Source organism: Berghia stephanieae, chromosome 12 (assembly GCF_034508935.2).
Source record: "Berghia stephanieae isolate SIO BIC M18660-M18661 chromosome 12, UCSD_Bste_1.3, whole genome shotgun sequence".
NCBI classification, from domain to species: Eukaryota; Metazoa; Mollusca; class Gastropoda; order Nudibranchia; family Aeolidiidae; genus Berghia; species Berghia stephanieae.
Genome location: NC_088371.1, coordinates 29,044,904 through 29,059,130, shown reverse-complemented (window position 1 = coordinate 29,059,130; position 14,227 = coordinate 29,044,904). Strand labels below are relative to the sequence as shown.

The following is a 14,227-nucleotide window of genomic DNA, read 5'->3' as shown; positions in this document are numbered from 1 at the left end:
GTCTATGGTCGTCCAAAAAGATGGCATCTTATTTTCTAGTCTATGGTCGTCCAAAAAGATGGCATCTTATTTTCTAGTCTATGGTCGTCCAAAAAGATGGCATCTTATTTTCTAGTCTATGGTCGTCCAAAAAGATGGCATCTTATTTTCTAGTCTATGGTCGTCAAAAACGATCATCCACCCTCGCTCTTTTGGGTTTGAAATCCTTAGATTCTGTCTTATAGAATGAAGTTGACGTCACTCGAGTCTTTATTGTTTTTTGCCATCCGCGTTTATGAGTAATTCTCACTAAACTGTATGAACCAGATTTTAAGGTTACACATAGTTTTTTGTTTTGGTCCTTTATATACTTCCGGATGGCAATGTTGTGAGCTTCTTAGCCAAGCGCACACTATCTATACATCCTGCTACTAAAATAGTCATGCTAAATTTTGATTCAATATGTAAGTAGTTCCATACACACTTTCAGGGATTTAGGAACCAAACGAGTAACGACTTTTCTACCCTTTTGCACATCATAACTAACAATCATTGATCGCAAAAAATAGCTCCATTTTAAACAAAGTAATTTGTGTTAATTTTTTAGATTCATCTAAGGCATGTGGAATAGGGTAGACAAGTCGTGACGTCACATCTTTTAATCTTCCGGTTCCAATTTCCGTATACCTTGGAACTAAAAATGAATAGGTTACATACTGAATCCCAAGATAGCATAACTATTTGAGTAGCAGGATGAACAGCAGATCCTACAGATCACGAAACGTTAAAGGGGCGAGCGAGGATGGATGATTATTATTATTAATGACCAGCATATAATAGTTAGATTAAAAAATAAGATGCCACCACTTTGAAAGCAAATGGCTTGTATCCAATCGTCCTGAAGAGTATTTTTACACCTCCTGTGAGACTGGAACCAGTTGTTGTTGTTGTTGTTTTTGTTTTGTTTGTTTTGTTTTGTTTTCGTTTCTTGGTTTGTTTGTTTTGTGTTTTGTTTTGGATTATTTTTGTTTTGGTTTTTTTTTTTTTTTTTTTTTTTTTTTTGGGGGGGGGGGGGGGGGGGGAGGTAAGGGGGTTGTTGGGTTTTTTGTTTGTTTGGTTTGGGGTTTTTTTTGTCATCACGTTATTGTCCCCTATAATTGGTAACATTAAATTATTTGATTAATAAATGTCTTTCAATCAAATAATATTATAACAAAATCAAAACCGTCTTAGTTGTAGAATTTAGTAGAACAAAATTTGTATCTCTTCACGCGTTTTGGAATTTGAAAGTTTTGCTTCTATCAAGCAATCACAAGCCCGTCCAATGATAGGGAATTCCAAAACGCAACTACGCAAAATTAAAATTGCTGTAAAATGAATACTAAAAATAACTGAATGAACCAAAAGTAAACAAAACTAAAAAAATGAAAAGAAAAAAAAAACACAAAACAACAAACAATATAAAAAACGAACACTTACTTATACAGGGCAATATCCAATAAACGTGATCAAAGCGCTTTACAAGGGTTCTCTAGCCAACAGCAACACTTAACATGTAGGAAGAGACTTGACGCATGTTAAGCGATGTTACACTTGTTTAAGCTATAGATGTGAACGTATGTGAAAGGTGCCAGACACAGCAAGACAGAAAATTTACAAGAAAAAAAACCTCGAGGTAGACTGATTTTTTGGGATGCTTTTTTTTCTTGTATTTGTCTTTGTTACTTTATCTGGATCTTTCATTCACACTTGTTCAGATCTTTATCTTAAACCGGTGCCTGCTCCCTAGTTTCTTAATTTGATATTTACACTTGTTTTCCGACAGAGACAACGCTATTAACGACCAGGTCCTCATGTAACACATGAGTAAGGAGAGACAATGTGAGTAAAGAGCCTTTTCCAAGAACTCAACTATGCGACGCTCAGAGCGGGACTCGAACCCTAGACCTTCCAGTCAGAAAGCGAGTGTCGTACCAATTGACCACACATAGCCAAACAAACATTACAAACGGCAATGTGGGGACCGTGGCCTTCGTAAACTCATAGCCTGACACTGACCAACAAATGACGTCAAAAGGCAAGTATTTTGCCACAAGAGAAAACAAATATGAATTGTATTTAACAGCTCAACCAATGGGATCACTTGTTTCCTTGAGCTCTACAAAAGATACCTCACAAACTTAAAAATGACGTCAAAATATGGGTCTTAGTGGGTTTTAGTATCAGCCTGAGTTCACGGTGGCCACAGAGGGACTCTGTGCGCGATTTAATTACAAGGGGAAACAACTCGTTATATATAAATTACATACAATGTATTCATGATTATCTCCCCTTAAATGAATTAATGCTACCAATATTGTGGATTGTACTGATTATATTCTCTGGTAGATTTGAGGACTCAACAAGTAAAAAGCTTTTATAAAGAGAAATATTCATTAAATGTGCTCAAACCGCTTTACATAGCATTTACCACAACAAGCAACCTTTAATATGCAGGACACGCAACAACGTTTTGAGGTTATCGTGATTCATTTCGACAGTGACAACACTGTTATCAGACAGGTATATATTTTACACCTGGTTCTGGTGATGGAATTTAGAATAGACTTAACCACAGTGGGCCTTGAACCAAGGACCAACAGATTAGTGGTCAAGTGACATGACACAAGACTACAAATCCGCGAAGTATCCAGTTATGTGGACAGGGGCACAGTATCTCTTAGGAGACGTTCAGAACCCCGTTGTGCCCCCAAAGAGTTTATCCAAGTCTCTATAGCACGAAACAGACTATATCAATTGTTTGCTATCCTTTTTGATAGATGCTAGTCTATCGTATAGTACTTTCCTTCATATCTATCTGACCCAGCTACCCAATCACTGCTGGGTGGGCGGGGGGAGTGGGGGGGGGGGGGGGGGGGGTCAGAAATAAAATCTCGACCTCACCCAGAATCGATCTCGGTCCCTTTGCGTGTGAAGCAAGTTCTCTACCAACTGAGCCATCGGGACCCAGCGGGAAAGCGTCCCCTTTTTTCTTCATATAAAAATCAAGCCTGTGTCAATCGTTATCGATGATCGAAATCTCTCATTCCGGCATTGTGTCCTTCGGCAAGACATTATTCTCACCCCACTCAGGTGTGAATGAGTACATACGTGCCTTCAGGTAGTGACTGAAAGAAAAAAAAAAAGAATGACACACAAAGGCAACTTGTACTGTATGGAGGTAAAATCTGATTTCCTATGGCCTGCTGGGGGAATGAAACCTTCTAAACCCCATGAAGCATCCGTAGACGTGAGCTATGTATTTGTCTTGTTTTGTTTTGTTTTTGTTTTTTGTTTTTTGTCTTGTTTTGTATTTGACTGTTATTTTGGTTTTGCTTTGTTCTGTTTTTATTTTGTCGTTTTTGTTTTTTTAGATTTATTTATAAGTTATAAATCTTGTTTATGTTGCTGTTGCTGCAACATGTTGTTGTTGTTGTTGTTGTTGTTGATGTTGTTGTTTTTGTTGTTGTTAATGACAATCATATCATTATCCTCATCATCATCATCATCATCATCATCATCATCATCATCATCATCATCATCATCATCATCATCATCATCATAAATAATATCCATTGTGTCCACATGAAATATATTCTGTCAACATAAAATATATTCTGTCCACATAATATCTATTGTGTCCAAATGATATCTATTGTGACCACATCAGATCGATTCTGTCCACATAATATCTATTGTGTCCACATAATATCTACCTTGTCCACATAATATCTATTGTGTCCACATAATATCTATTGTGTCCACATAATATCTATTGTGTCCACATGATATATATTGTGTCCACATAATATCTATTGTGTCCACATAAAATCTATTGTGTCCACATGATATATATTGTGTCCACATAATATCTATTGTGTCCACATAATATCTATTGTGTCCACATGATATATATTGTGTCCACATAATATCTATTGTGTCCACATAAAATCTATTGTGTCCACATGATATATATTCTGTCCACATAATATCTATTGTGTCCACATGATATCTATTGTGTCCACATGATATCTATTGTGTCCACATGATATATATTGTGTCCACATAATATCTATTGTGTCCACATAATATCTATTGTGTCCAAATGATATCTATTGTGTCCACATGATATATATTGTGTCCACATAATATCTATTGTGTGCACATAAAATTTATTGTGTCCACATGATATATATTCTGTCCACATAATATCTATTGTGTCCACATGATATCTATTGTGACCACATCAGATCGATTCTGTCCACATAATATCTATTGTGTCCACATAATATCTATTGTGTCCACATGATATATATTGTGTCCACATAATATCTATTGTGTCCACATAATATCTATTGTGTCCACATAATATCTATTGTGTCCACATAATATCTATTGTGTCCACATAATATCTATTGTTTCCACATAATATCTATTGTGTCCACATGATATATATTGTGACCAGATGATATCTATTGTATCCACATGATATATATTGTAACCAGATGATATCTATTGTGGCTACATGATATATATTGTGACCAGATGATATCTATTGTGGCCACATGATATATATTGTGTCCACATAATATCTATTGTGTCCACATAATATCTATTGTGTCCACATAATATCTATTGTGTCCACATAATATCTATTGTGTCCACCACTGGCGGTCGGTCTATTGAGCGAGGTTGTTTTGTGCCGCCCTACATTTTTCACATTTAGCAGATACTGCTTTTCGTCTCAGTTTTTGCATATGCTGATTTTCGTTGACACTAGCGCATTTCTCCTCGAGCCGTGATAGATACATACTATACGAAGGTTGTGCATCATCACAGACGGCTCTCTTTTTCTTGTTGCCCCACGCGATGCGAGATGACGTGCGACAATGAGCTGAGGGTGGGGTAATGGGGGCCACCATGAGCCAAAAAGTCAACAGGCCGCCCAAGTATTTTATATAAAAGACTTTTTTTCTGTTTTAAAACTTCGGTTATCCACCTCCCCCCACAATCAACTGATACTCTTTACTGATAAAATAACTAGGCCAGGCCGGCAAATTTAGTTTTGCACACCTTGAGGCCTGACTTGGGAGAAATCAAAACCATATCAGTTTTATCATTGGAAGAACAGGTTTGTTGTAATCAAAACATACGAATGAAGAAAATTACAATAAATATCTAGATTTTATTGCTATTCGTTTTGCTCAAATGGATTTTAATCATCAATACGAATATTTCACAAATCATTCACCGAGTAGAGCCCCATGATGCTATAAATAAGAATCCCAGTCCAGTTCTGTGAACAGAGAAAACTTTTCATAACAAACAGTGCTTTCAACCACCCATCAAGACACCAGACAACATGGGTAGGACAAAGGAAAGACCAAACCCAAGACAAAATGATAACAATACACAACCAAATAGACTATATCATATGTCGACACCGCCATAAACACTACTCAACCAACTCGCGATCATACGGTGGTACACTGCTAACATCCGATCACAAACTTGTAAAAACGAATTTCAACATAAATGTGTACAGACAACGAAGACAGAAAGGTAAAACGGCAGTCAAAATAAACACGGCAAAAATAGTAAATGAGCGAGAATGTCGCATTCATTACCAATATGAACTTAACTCAAGTCTATGGAAAATAAAGCAAAACAGTAATCCAAAAAATGAATGGAAAGAGACGCAAGCGGCAATGAAATATGCGGGGGAAGAAAGTGCAGGCTCTATTAATACAACTAAGAACAAACCAAATCGAACGCCTAACATCGCTATTAACGATCTAACGGCAACAAAAAGAACTTAGGATCAGGATACAAAACACGAAAGACTCGGAAGAAATAATAAACCTGAAAACGGAACGAAACAAAATACTGCATTCAATTCGATCACTTACAATAAAACACAGAAACGAGGAATTAGACAAAAAAGTGGAAGACAGAAAAGTTCAAAAATAACGCATCGTCTATGTTCAAAGCGACGAAATCTCTGAACCGAAAACCATTCGAGAACCCAAAACTACAGGATAAATTTGGCAAACAGACAACAAATCCCAACGATATCCTTGACATTGTAACTGACCACTTCCAGCAGAAATTTCACAAACAAGTCTCACAAATATCGCCCTTCTCAGGAAACCCTAGAGACCTAAACAACCGCATCACAACAACTGAAGTTAGAAATAGCATAAAGTGCCTAAACAATAACAGATCCCCAGGCGAAGATGAAATTCCCGCTGAATTGCTGAAATGCGGTACCCTCTCCCTGGATCTGAGCATTGCAAACATAATGAACAAAACATTCTCAACACACAAAGACTGGGACATAAACAGCGGTGTCCTAATTACAATACAAAAACCAGGAAAAACGAAAGGACCCGTAAACAACCTGCGCCAATAACATTACTGAATACCATAAGAAAAACACTGTCAACTATTGTCCTCAACAGAATTAGACCGAAAATAGAAAATTATCTATCACATAGCCAAAACGGGTTTCGCCAAGACCGAAGCACATCGGACGTTGTATGGACACATAAATGGTTGGCAGCAAAGGCACTCAAAGAAAACATATCCATAACAATAACCGGAATCGATATGTCCGCAGCCTTTGATACGATCGACAGAGGAAAACTTTTGGAGATATTAACAGAAATAGTAGACGAAGACGAGCTCCGAATAATCCGATTTCTCCTCAGCAACACAAAGATACAACCAAGGATATACGGGGCCACAAAACAGACGCAGTTCGAAAGTAACATCGGGACCCCCCCCCCCCCCAAGGAGATAGTCTGAGCCCGATTCTGTTCACAATATACTTAGAACACGCTCTGAAAGAAGTTCGAAAAGTCATTCCAAAACCAACGACTCATATTGAGAATGCAATCCCTAGAGAAATCGCCTATGCAGATGATGTCGATTTTATTGGATCAACACCAGCAAATATAGACATCATACAAAATACCCTCATGAAATATAACCTCCAAGTCAATGCCAATAAAACCGAATTGACAACAATATCGAGGAACAAAGAGGAATGGAAAAGAACAAAGAAAGTCGGCTCACTAATTGGAGACACCGAGGATGTACAAAGAAGAAAACAGCTATCAAACGCCGCACTCAGTAAACTCACCAATGTATGGATTAGAGGTGACAAAATAAAGAGAAAAACCAAACTGAAACTGTACCATGCTCTTGTAAAACCGGTACTTCTGTATAACTGCGGCACTTGGGCGTTGACAAAATCCGAAGAAGAACATCTGGATGCCTTCCATCGCACACAGCTAAGAAGGGTACTGGACATCAAATACCCCAAAAAGATCTCAAATGAATCACTCTATAAGATCACAAAAGAAAGACCAATCTCCCTTGACATTTTACAACAACGATGGCAACTTTTCGGTCACATACTACGCAGGGACAAAAACATACCAGCAAACCAAGCCATGTCGGGATACTTCCAAAAACACGGGAACCTTTTCAGAGGAAGACCGATCACAACACTCCCTGTGATCCTAAACAAAAACCTCACAACACTTGGACAAAGCATTAGTCTCATAACGGCAGGGGACCTTGAAAATCTGAGAACCCTAGCAGAGGACCGGCAATATTGGAGACACCTCACACAGGAAATACTGGAAACAGCCAAGGCGACCCGATCTTTCGGTCGAGACGCGAAAGGCATCTAAGTCAAGTAAGTCAGTCCATTAGCCATTAACCCGACAAACAGAGCAGTTCAACTTGTAATGTTATTGTCTTTGGAGTAGATAAGTAGGGCATTAAGGTTGGATTTTCTATCCTTCTATTATTGACTTTTATCACAGTTGATATTCAAAGGAAGAAATTTTATATGGAGTCTAATTGCTGTTGTCATGTTGTTCTTCGAATCATGCCGCCTTAAATAAACAGCCAGCAACCGCCCCTGGTGTCCACATAATATCTATTGTGTCCACATAATATCTAGTGTGACCACATAATATATATATATATATATATATATATATATATATATATATATATATATAATATATATATATATATATATTGTGTCCACATATCTATTGTGTCCACATAATATCTATTGTGTCCACATAATAATATATAATATATATATATATATATATATATATATATATATATTGTGTCCACATAATATCTATTGTGTCCACATAATATCTAGTGTGACCACATGATATCTATTGTGGCCACATGATATATATTTTGGCCACATAATATCTACGGTGGCCACATAATATATATTGTGTTCACATAGTATCTATTGTGTCCACATAATATATATTGTGGCCACATGATATTTATTGTGTTCACATAATATCTATTTTGGCCACATAATATCTATTGTGGCCACATAATATATATTGTGGCCACATCATAAATATTTTGGCCACATAATATCTATTGTGTCCACATGACATCGGATGGAAAAATATCCATCTGATATTGATTTTTTTCTGTAACGAGTCTGCCTGTACCATGGATAACCACTATTTTGATACGATTGGATAACAAAACTATTCTGTCGTACTCTGGAAAACCCATATTTTGAAAATTTGGCCAGAAAACTATTCCTTCAAATATCGATCGATTTTAACGACCCTCATCTTGGCTAAAACTTTCAAACCTGGAACTTTCGAAAGTCCCAGGTCTGAGAGTTTTTGCCAAGATGAGGGTCATTTAAATTGATATTTGAATGACGAGTTTTCTGGCCAAATTTTTTTAACTCTAGGTTTTTCCGGAGTACGCCAGTATTGTGATAATGATATTTTTTTTCCATTTGATAACTTGCATAACGTGCTGTATACATTTTTCATGTACTATGAATAGCTCATTTGTAAATAAAATCATATTTGCTGGATTACGTTTTTTTAAATGAATTATTTTCATTCTTCAAACGGTAAATAGTATATGAGGAGATAATATCTAAAATTTGGAGATCAAAAGACATTGGGATCTCGACAAAAATAAGAATTTCTGATACCAATGTAAAGTCTGTGTTACTGTATATCCATACAGTAACAGACTTTCCATTGGTATCAAACATGGAGGAATTAGCTGTTTGTGACATTTCAAACCCAGCTCACTGAGCGTAACATTTGGTGCGGCAACTGCTGCGTAGCATGAGCAACGCGTACGCTAAGTGAATATCTGAAATATTTTTGGTGCCTATTTACATACAACATTTGTACGAACCTGTTCGGCGGTCCGCATCTGCTAAGACGTCACCAACAAATTACAGACTTTTATAAACAAATATCTAATGACGAGTTGGGGCATCGCATGGACGGACAGAGTTAAAAACGAAGATCTTTGGGAAGCTGCCAACCCACAACCTATATTTCTTACCGACCACTCCTTACCGTCTGCTTGGTCATACCGACTGCTGCGCGAGTTGCGTCATAAGATCATTGATTTCTCGAATCCCGCGTTCATTATGGCAATGAGGCTTCTTCTTCTTCTTCTTCTTCTAGGTTCCATGCCTGGTCCAGGCTTCGGATACTGCATGAATTATCTCTCTCCATTCCTCCCTGTCTCTTGCCTTTTCAAACAGCTCTTGGATTGTTAGGCTGGTGAAGCCCTTCAGTTGGTCTATGAGTGTTTTTCTTTGTCTCCCCCGGGCGCGTTTACCAGGTATTTTTCCACAACTTGCCAGGTATTCATCCAATAATGAGGCTTATTCACGTGCAATTCCCTTTCTTTCGTCTCCATCGCGACCAGTGCACAGCCGAGAAAATCTTTTGTTTTCCAAGATCTGACAACTCTATTCACAAAGGTATGCGAGCTCGAATTTCCTCATCGCTAACAAAGATATCACCAGATTAATCAAATAAGGCGGAGGGATATCTCTTTTCTGCAAAACAAAGCCGTGACTGGTTTATTAGCATTAGACAGTAGTCGGAGAAGTATGAAATAGTGGATGTTCCCACATTGGAACACACGAGGTAGTTTGACTGGGGAGATCGGTCGCTTTTGCCTCATTCTGAGCACCTCATTAGAAGCGTATTAAAATTAAGACTTGACGTCTAGATACAGATTTTATTTTCTATCTACCTAGGAGCGGTACAAATGATTAAATTGTGTCTCCAGCTACTTTCGACAATTTTCCAGTACCAAAACAATTGGTTTGATAACGATAATAGCAATTGCTTATTATCATTAGGATAGATGCTTGTCTAATAACGATGATGATGATGATGACGACGATGATGATGATGATGATGATGATGATGATGATGATGAAGACAACGACGACGACGACGACGATGATGATGATGATGATGATGATGATGATGATGATGATGATGATGATGATGATGATGATGATGATGATGATGATGATGATGATGATAAAAATACGTTTTTCTCTTCTTTTTCAATTCTTTAGTATGAGTATCTTCATCAGAGGAATCCATGATGAAGGAAGAAAGTGTGTTGTTTACTTCTTGGCGCGTCTATCGATACTGTCTTTGTGGGATCCGCCTTAAACAATAGAAATTGTTTTCAATATGGGAAAAATATTTTGAATAGTTCCATTAAATCATGTTTTATTTCTAAAATACATGATTTGTAAATAATGTACTTCTATTTAAACACTAATGGACAAAGTGTTACTTGCAAAGTAGTTTTAAAGATACTTTCCAAAACTTCTTTTAGAAGTAATACATAAAATAAAGAGCACCACGTTGAACCAAATGTGACCCACAGTTTCAAAACGGTATTGTGTTGGAATGTACCATATGCTTAAAAGCCGAATTTCGTGTTAATTTGTTCAAAAATTTAAACTGTTGGCATTAGCACCCTAAAATATGGTTGCCATTCTCCTCAATAAAAACGTATAAACTGTTGGCATTAGCACCCTAAAATATGATATCCATTCTCCTCAAAAAATTATATAAACTGTTGGCATTAGCCCCCTAAAATATGGTTGATATACTCCTCAATAACTTGTATAAATGACATAAGCACATAAAATATGGTTGCCATTCTCCTCAATAAATTGTATAAACTCTACACAAGTCTGATATTTCTGGCTATAAATTCAATTTTCAACATCTTAACCAACCCGACTTAAGACCGTTTTGAGGCAAAGGTCACAAATTCTTTTATGTTTTGTATCGACCTTTAATGCAAGAGTTTAATGGTGTAAAACAAAAGCATTTCTGTGATCTGAGTGTTATTGATTTCAAAAACTCTCAGGTTATATTTGTGACCTCTCACCACAAACCGGTATTGTGTGGCATGGACAGATTCTGAAATTAAATTCGATGTCAAAGATGTTAGAATTACACAATTTGTGTCTTAAGTAGCTGGCGAAACTATATTTAATCTTTCAATTGGTGAAAGGGGGGGGGGATGTTATCAATTCTAATAAAATGTGATAATTTAAACCTTTAATAGGATTCAATAGTCTGATGTCACGTCCCCCCAGCAACGAGCAGCTTGGTTCTAAACAAAGAAAATCGGTACTTTTCTATCTTCATGCTGGCTAGAACTGTTTCACATGTCATGTGATCAGAATGTATAAAAGTCAAAACATGATCAGATTTTTAATATTTTTCTCCTCTGGATTCACTTTTATGCTCGTCGGAGAAACATTTGATATGGGCGTCGCCATTGTTCCGATAGTTTAGAGTCAGTTGCTAAGTGGCTATGCGTCATTATGAGGGAAGTGACGTCATGACTGTTGGAGCGTATTGCATTGTAAGCTTTAGTTTTACTCCGCCTTAACGCCGGATTGAGACGGTACATCACATTTCAGTCATGAAGCCTAACAGGCGCAAACTCCACTGATTATTATCGGATTTAGTTGTCATTTACAAATGATACCATTCTCCTTAGCCACTGACGACTGCTCAGACTATATAAACTATCATACACACCAACACGTCAACACACATACACTCGCACACTCAAACCCACATACGGAAACTTCTCCCCATCTACATACGCTTTACATATGCATTACTATATCATCTATTCTAAATTAAAACATGGACAGCATAGCGCATATTAATGAATTGGCAACATAAGCGCTTCTAAATACTTCAGTTTTTAATTTCTTTTTAAACATATCAAAATTTCCACTTTTTTGTTTTGTTAGTTTGTTTTTATTTTGGTATTATATGAAAGGGAGTTCCACAACCTAGGCGCTGTTACTCTGATGGATTTGTTGTGAAACAAAGACTTAGATGGTACCTCTGTCATTAGATGCATATTATCCGATCTTAGCGATCTCCCAGGTCTAAAATAAAGCACGCAATATTCACAAAACGTGCTCGTTATTCTTGACAAAGGGTCCCTGGCCAACATCAAGACTTAACATGTAGGACGGGTCATGAATCTTTTTTCGGACAGATACAACGCTGTTAACGGTCAGGTAGTCATTTTAAACCTGAGTACGGTGAGGGAAAGTGAGTAAAAAATATTTTCCAAGGACTCAACTATGCATCGAGCGAGGCTCGAACCCAGTATCTTCCGATCCGAAAGCGAGTGTCATACCAGAAGAACACACTGCCGCACAAAGAGAGGTTTTTAAATGTTTATTGCACTGCCTTTTCACAACTGTTGTTATAAATCGGTCGATCAATGTTACTTTTAGGTTGTTTTTTGTTTTGTTTTGTTTTGTTTTTGTATACTTCTACTTTCGTTCAACAATTCAGACGCCTTTTGTTATTTTGCTTTAGATCTACGCGTTTAAATGTCGTGTCCATTTGGGCGTTGTTCTGCATAACAATATTCATGTCTGTGTCAATGGAACTAAGTGCTGAGCAAGAGGAATTGCAAGCAGACAACTTGAGATAAAACATTGGATATCGGATTCCTCTCTGTATTTAAAAGCGTTCGCTGCCTATTTTCGTTCTTTCAAAATATCGTTTAGCATGAGAGAACTTCTTATTGCATATTCGTATTTCACAGAGTTAACCGCTAGTTTTCGGTCTTGCAAAATGTTGCTTTATTATTTCACAACTGTGGCATTTCTTCATGTCTCGTTTGGCGTAAGAGAAGAACGGTTCTACAACGGTGTGTTGTGTGATTTAGAAAAGAGAGTCGAAAATGGTTGTTCTGTTTTAATAAAAGAAGCCAAGACGTCAAATAAGTGTGTGTTTCTTTGTAGCCAGGATGATTCATGTGTCGGAATAAGTATGACTGACAAAGGACATTGTTATCACCACTACAAGTGTGACAGCGTTTCTGGATGTTCAAACAGAGAAAACAATCACAAATACAAGTCTAAAAAATGTGCTCACGGTGGAGAATGGAATTCAAAAACGTCGAAATGTTCTTGTGCGAATAGCTGGATAGGGGAGAACTGTCTAGATCTTCCCTCAGAATGTCACGATTTGAAATATAACGGATACGAAGGAAGAAGGACTCATTTGAGATTAAACTCAAGTCGACTTATTATCGCGTATTGCGATTTCGACCCGAATAGTGACTTTTTTAATATTCATGTTTTCTCAAACAATGGCGGCATAGACTTCGATCGGACATGGGAAGAATATAAAAAAGGATTCTATGTGGATCATGACAACTTTTGGATCGGCCTGGAAAATTGGCACGCTCTTTCAGTGGCGGGCTACACAGAATTAACCACAGCTGTCGCGTTCGGGACGGGATTTGGTACCTATTACGGCTTCTTTGTCCACGATGAATCTCAAAAGTTTTCATTCTCATTTGACTCCTACAGTGCACGTCAAAGACCTAAGCCTGACTATACTAGTTTTGGGGATTGCCTCGAACCGTTTGAGAATAAACCATTCCTTACAAAAGATACAGACACATCTAAGGTACAGGGTGAGAATTGTGCTTCAAAGATCGGGTCTGGGTGGTGGCATGATGTCAATGATTGTACAGGATCACCCTGTAACTTTCTTGGCAAATTTCCAAGAGAATGGAACACGATACCTCTGTACCAAAGAGTGAGGATTGAAGGTGTTGACCCTGCGCTGATGATCAGTCATGAGTCTACTATAATAGCTCACTTTTATCTGAAGTGACCAATCGCTCCGGAACGTATCATGTGGTGACGGATTCGATGGTTGAAATTGAACTTTGACCTTAATTTCCATAGTTTAGGTTAAGATAAATGCGTTTATTGGGTGGGGTGAATATTTTATTATTAAACTTCTAAATTGAACACAATTAAATATTCTAACATTGATCATATATGACCTGCCAC

The 14,227-nt window shown here is 37.3% G+C and overlaps 1 protein-coding gene and 1 pseudogene across 1 annotated transcript in view; both read left to right on the top strand.

Annotated features, from left to right (window-relative positions):
- Positions 1-2,469: 2,469 nt before the first annotated feature.
- On the top strand, positions 2,470-4,407 carry LOC144957624 (uncharacterized; annotated as a pseudogene).
- An 8,595-nt stretch (positions 4,408-13,002) lies between these two features.
- LOC144957623 (ficolin-1-like) overlaps positions 13,003-14,227 on the top strand; it is a 2,854-nt gene continuing 1,629 nt past the window's right edge. The window contains exon 1 of the mRNA XM_078888967.1: positions 13,003-13,967. Coding sequence (XP_078745093.1) covers positions 13,191-13,967 — 777 coding nt within the window. The 5' untranslated portion in view covers positions 13,003-13,190. The remainder of the gene's footprint in view (positions 13,968-14,227) is intronic.